The 5,595-nt window shown below is 55.9% G+C and overlaps 2 protein-coding genes across 3 annotated transcripts in view; one reads left to right on the forward strand and one right to left on the reverse strand.

Annotated features, from left to right (window-relative positions):
* Positions 1-6: 6 nt before the first annotated feature.
* Positions 7-2,721, reverse strand: LOC112136605 (zinc finger protein 436; the record flags this gene model as incomplete). The annotated part of the gene is given in 7 exon segments (XM_024258420.2): positions 7-977; positions 1,070-1,181; positions 1,400-1,537; positions 1,625-1,899; positions 1,968-2,019; positions 2,100-2,372; positions 2,443-2,721. Coding segments are annotated over 7 exon segments (1,737 nt in total), but the record flags the coding sequence as incomplete, so codon positions are not given.
* Positions 2,722-4,223: 1,502 nt separating this feature from the next.
* zgc:153896 (uncharacterized protein LOC569930 homolog) overlaps positions 4,224-5,595 on the forward strand; it is a 10,270-nt gene continuing 8,898 nt past the window's right edge. For both annotated transcript variants that reach the window (XM_024258423.2, XM_024258424.2), the window contains exon 1: positions 4,224-4,927. The gene's annotated coding sequence lies outside the window, so the exon portion shown is untranslated. The remainder of the gene's footprint in view (positions 4,928-5,595) is intronic.

Consider the following 5,595-nt stretch of genomic DNA (forward strand, 5'->3'; position numbering starts at 1 on the left):
CTCTGCTCCTCACTCCTCTGCTCCTCATTCTCTGCTCCTCATTCTCTGCTCCTCACTCCTCTGCTCCTCACTCTCTGCTCCTCACTCCTCACTCTCTGCTCCTCACTCCTCTGCTCCTCATTCTCTGCTCCTCATTCTCTGCTCCTCACTCCCCTGCTCCTCATTCTCTGCTCCTCACTCCTCTGCTCCTCACTCTCTGCTCCTCACTCCTCTGCTCCTCACTCTCTGCTCCTCACAGAGATCCAGAACCCTCAGATGTTCTCCAGCTGATAATCGATGATAATAAATTAAAGGTAAAGATCTAAAAACCACAGAAGCAGTTTCTTTGTCTCCAGAAGTTCTGACAGGAGGTAAACCGGGCTGTGAGGGTCACATGACCTCCTCGGGTCCGGCGGGGCTTCCTGCAGACTCGTGCTTCCTCATGTGGTTGCGGAAGACGCGGGCGCCGCTCAGGTCCAGGTTGCAGATGCTGCAGAAGTAGGGCGGAGCCTGGGAGTGCACGTCCACGTGGTAGGTGAGCTCCAGGGCGCGGCTGAAGCTCTTGCTGCACAGCGGGCACTGGTACCGAACCCCGGAGTGGGTCAGCAGGTGGCTCTTCAGCACCGAGCGCTGCTTGAAGCTCTTCTTGCAGACGTGGCAGCAGAAGGGGCGCGCGTCGTCGTGCAGGCGCTGGTGGCGGCGCAGGGCGCTGGAGAAGGTGAAGCTCTTGGCGCACTGGGAGCAGGTGAAGGGCTTCTCGCCCGTGTGGGTCCTCTGGTGCTCCTTCATGTGCACCTGCTGGACGAAGCTCTTGCTGCAGGTGGGGCACTGGTACGGGCGCTCCCCCGAGTGGATCCTCAGGTGTTTCTGCAGCGCCGACGCCTTGTAGCAGTCCCGCCCACACACCGGGCACAGGTGCTGGCTCCTCCTCAACGACCCGCCGCCACCCGCCGGCGGGTCGGAGCGGCGCTCCGGGTCTGTGAGGGACGACAGGAGATCTGCAGCTTCATCAAACCACATCAAGCATGGCGGTGGAGGTGTCATGATGTGGGCAATGCCGATATTCAAGCTAACACGCAGGAAGACGTACTTCTGAAGGTCCACTGCTCCTCCTCCCCATCCGAGTTGATCAGGCCGTTGATGGGGTCACCATGGTTACCGGGAGGGGCTGCTTTAGACACGGGGGCCCTGGAGGCGGAGTCCTGAGGATCAAAGAGCCAAAAGTGAAACATTAAAACGTGAAGGTCCAAACCAGCAGATGAAGGTCGAAGCTTCAGCATCCGACCTTCATCTGAGGATAAACTGAGAACAATCAGAGGTTCTGAGGTTCTGATACCGAACTGAACGGAGCTTCAGGACAGAAGCGACTGACTGCAGAAAGCAGAACTGAAGCTTCAAATGATCTGGGAGCAGCACCAACCTCTGGAGGGTCCTGCTCCTCCAGCTGCTCCTCCAGCTGCTCCTCCAGCTGCTCCTCCAGCTGCTCCTCCAGCTGCTCCTCCGTCCTAAGCGCCCTCCTCTCCCGCCCCTCCACCCTCTTCATGTGCAGCCAGAATCCCTGAAACACAAACTCATCTTCACGTCTGGTTCTGAGGAGCACAGTAGCGTCTGCAGCCGAGGGCGGAGTCTGTGCAGGAAGGTGGACCTTATCTGCAGGCTCCGGCATTAGCCCCTCCCTCACGTGGCTCCTCATGTGCTTGCGGAGCTGGCAGGGCTTCAGGAAGCTCCTGGAGCAGATGCTGCAGGCGTGAAGCTTGTCGGCCTGGTGGCTCCTCTCGTGCGCTCGCAGGCTGCCGGGTCTGGAGAAGCTCCTGGAGCACACCGAGCACTGGAGGAGGTGCTGCTCCTGCAGGAGATGCTGCGCCTGCAGGTGGTCGCGGAGCGCAGACGGACTCTGGGCGCAGAGCGAGTCACTCCCACCTGCTGGACAGGAGGTCAGCTTCAGCCCGGACAGTGGAAAGGCTGAAGCTCCACAGACTCCTCCTCACCTGATGCCTCCTGTTCCTCCTCGCTCCTCTTCTCCACTGCGTGACTGGATTCCTGGAACACAGTCGGATGTTTTGCATCAGAGCAAACCTGAACCTCCGGCTCCCTCAGAGGTCAAAGGTCACGGGCCTCACCTGTGGCGTCTCGGCGGCGCCGCTGCCACTCTGGCCCGGGTTCTGCTTCGGTCTGCTGGTCTTCAGGCCCTTCCTGCGCGGCGGGTTCTGCTGCGGGCCGTCAGCTGAGTGGGAACGCATGTGGACCTTCAGCCGGGTGGTTCTGGTGAAGGTCCGGCCGCAGACGCCGCAGGAGAAGCGCGGCGCGGGGTGCTGCAGCCGCCGGTGCTCCTGCAGCTGCTCGATGGAGGAGAAGTCCATCTGACACAGGAAGCAGTGGGGAGGAGCTTCACCCTGAGGAGTCAGACGGGTTAATGAGGGAGGAGCTCCTGCAGCCCCTCCTCCAGCTCCTCCCCTCACTCACCGCGCCTGCGGCCTCGTCGGCGTGCCGCTGCAGGTGCCCCCTCAGCTTGCTGGGCCGGTTGAAGCTGCGGCTGCACAGCGAGCAGGGGTGGAGCTTCTGACCGGTGTGCAGCCTGACGTGGTCCCTGAAGGAGGAGGCGGAGGAGAAGGCCTTCTGGCAGAGCGAGCAGGAGAACAGCTTCTGCTCGGCGTGCGTCTTGTGGTGGTCCACCAGCCCGTTCCTGGAGGCGAAGCGTTTGGGGCACAGCAGGCAGCTGAAGGGCTTCTCGCCGGTGTGCGTCCGCTCGTGCTGGACCAGGTAGCGCCTCTGGGTGAAGCCCCGCCCACACTCGGAGCAGAGGTGGGGCTTCTTGGTGGCGTGCTGGAGGCGGTGCCTGCGCAGGCAGCCCTGCTGAGCGAAGCTGGCGCCGCAGTCGGGACAGGAGTACGGCTTCTCGCCGGTGTGGACGCGTTGGTGGATGCGCAGGTTGAACTTCTTGGTGAAGCGTTTGCCGCAGACGGAGCAGCTGTGGCGCTTGACGCCCGAGTGCAGCGCCACGTGGTCCGCCAGGCGGGACGGCCGAGAGAACTCCTGACCGCACTCGGAGCAGCGGTGGCGCGGCTTTGACGGCCGGGAGCCCCGCGCCGGGACCGCCTCCTCCGCGGGGGTGTGGCAGGCGTCTGGAACGGCGCCCCCTGCTGGAGATCACCATGACGAGTACTGACGTTAGGTAAAAGGGGCGGAGCTTCACACGGTTTAACTTAATAGAAATCATTTCCTGCTTTTAACAAAATAAAAGAAATGTTGATCACATGCATGGAAATGCAGACACTTTTTAGCTGTAAATCCTAAAGTTACTGGAGGCTCGAGTACGACCAGCTCAGTGGCCTTGTGGTAGAGTGTCCACTCTGAGACTTGAGGGTCGTGGGTTCAAACCCCGGCCGAGTCAGACCAAAGACTCAAAAAGTGATCCAGTGCCCCCTGCAGGACACTCATCATTAAGGGGTTGGATTTGGGGGTTAAACCACCAAATGGTTCCTGAGCGCGGTTGTGTCTGCAGCTCACCACTCCCACACGGGAGAGACGAATACATTTGGAACTTTAACTGACGTAAATGAGGGTTTGAACCCACGACTGGGTGGACACTCTCCCACTGGGCCGCTGAGCTAATCCAAAGGCTGGAACCTTTTTTTACGATTGAAAGATGAAGTGTCCAAGAGACTCTGACCTGGAGGAGGGGTCTTCTCAAAGGCCGCTCCTTTATCGGCGTGCTCCGCCTTCACGCCGTTCATCTTCACCTCCTGGAGGAGTGGGGGTGGGGTGGGGGGTCTTTCTTCTTCTGGTCACTAAAATAAAACAAACCAGATTTCTGTCACCACTTCTGGACCCAGACAAGTGGATGCTGAAGGTCACCATCGAGGTCATGGAACATCAAACGCTGTTTCTGAAGAACGGTGGCGGTGAAAACCCAGCAGAGGTCAGAGGTCAGATCATCGAGGACCGGAGGAGAACAGCCGAGGCTCTCTGGAAGTAATCAGAGGCTTCTACCTGGAGCAGGTAGCTCTAACAGAGGCCATGAGGGCCGCGCGGCCGGCGCCGGGTCATGTGGGTCGACCTAATGGGACAGGGAGTCTGGGGCTCCCCTCGGCCCCTGTGGGGGTCCAGGACCACGTTTCACTGCTGATCCTGTGGAATCATCCGTTTAAGGTGGGTGGGTATCTGCCCCTCCCACTCCGGAGGGTCAGCAGTTGTCCTCCTCCTCCTGTGTCTTCTCCTTCACCTCCTTCACTGTCAGAAACATTCTTCTGCTCAGTCCTGGTCCTCCTCTGGTCTTTGATGTTCATCCAACCTCAGTTCACCTGTTCACCTTTCCTGGACTCTGGTCACGTGACGTTCTCCTCTCTCTTCTGGCGCTCGCGCCGCTTCTCCTCCATCACCTCCTCTTAGAATCGAGGAACTCCTGCTGCTTTCGGGGTTCTTCTGCAGGTCTGAGGAACCAAACAAAGACGGATTTGGAAAATACTCACGTCACTTTTCAGCATCACACCTGAGGCGGACCAGGTGAGGCGCGTGCCACGGGATTCCACCAATCAGAGGCGAGCAGATGAGCCGACGTCTCGCCCACGCCAAGACCCCGGATCCGGTACCTTAGTCCACTAAAGCAGCGATTCTACGGGCCGGGGGGTTCAGCACCCGAGACCTCTGTTCCACGGGTTCGATTCCTGCACGTACACCGCTCGCTCATGCTGGCGCGGAACGAAGACGTCTCGGTGTGACGTAACTCCGTCCGCGTGCGCATCCACCAATGAAGAGGGGAGTTTTGACCTGCTGGGATCAAATGGACGAAACGTTTGAACCAATTTTTAAAAGAAATACAGCGACCGGAAACAGAAACTTAAACGGAAGTTATACTGTTTTCGTGCCTCGGTGCTGCCTCCACCGGCGGGAGGATGAACTACAGCGACGCGGAGCGGACGGTAACCATGGTAACACGGACACGCGTGAGGTCAGAATGGCCACCAGGAAACATTTAAAAACACTAATCTGAGTTTTATTATACAGAGGAAGAACATTCATAGCATTTCTGTCCATTTACAAAGTTTTGAATAAAGAATTTTTTATTCTAGTAACATTTTTAGCTCCAGATTTGTGTTTATTTTTGTTACTTTACAAAATAAATGTAATATTTGTATGTATTTGTGTTTATCTGAATAAAGTCCTGACTAAATAAGTGGAATATTTAACTTAAACTGATCAAAACAACCAGAAACTGTAAAGAAAAACATGAAGAACTTCTATAGACCAGTGGTGTCAAACTCAGTCACACAGGGGGCGAAGATCCAGAACACACCTTAGATCACGGGCCGAACAGGATAAACATTTATAGATCCTGAAATATTAACTAAACTCCAAAATAGCCTAAAAAAAACTATTACAAACCCTAAATTACCAAAACAGCTAGCATGTAGCTGAGATATTAGCTAAACTCCAAAATAGCCTAAAAAATCTTAGTAAATGTCAAACTAGTCCAAAAAGATAGCAGAATGACAATTTTAATACTTTAAAACCATAACCTTTTAACATAATTATGAACAATAAAAAGGTAGGAATATTATTCCAGAATAAATCAACTTAAACCTTAAATAACTTTCAATATTTTACTCTCCATAAAAA

This window comes from Oryzias melastigma, linkage group LG16, assembly GCF_002922805.2.
Source record: "Oryzias melastigma strain HK-1 linkage group LG16, ASM292280v2, whole genome shotgun sequence".
Lineage (NCBI taxonomy): Eukaryota > Metazoa > Chordata > Actinopteri > Beloniformes > Adrianichthyidae > Oryzias > Oryzias melastigma.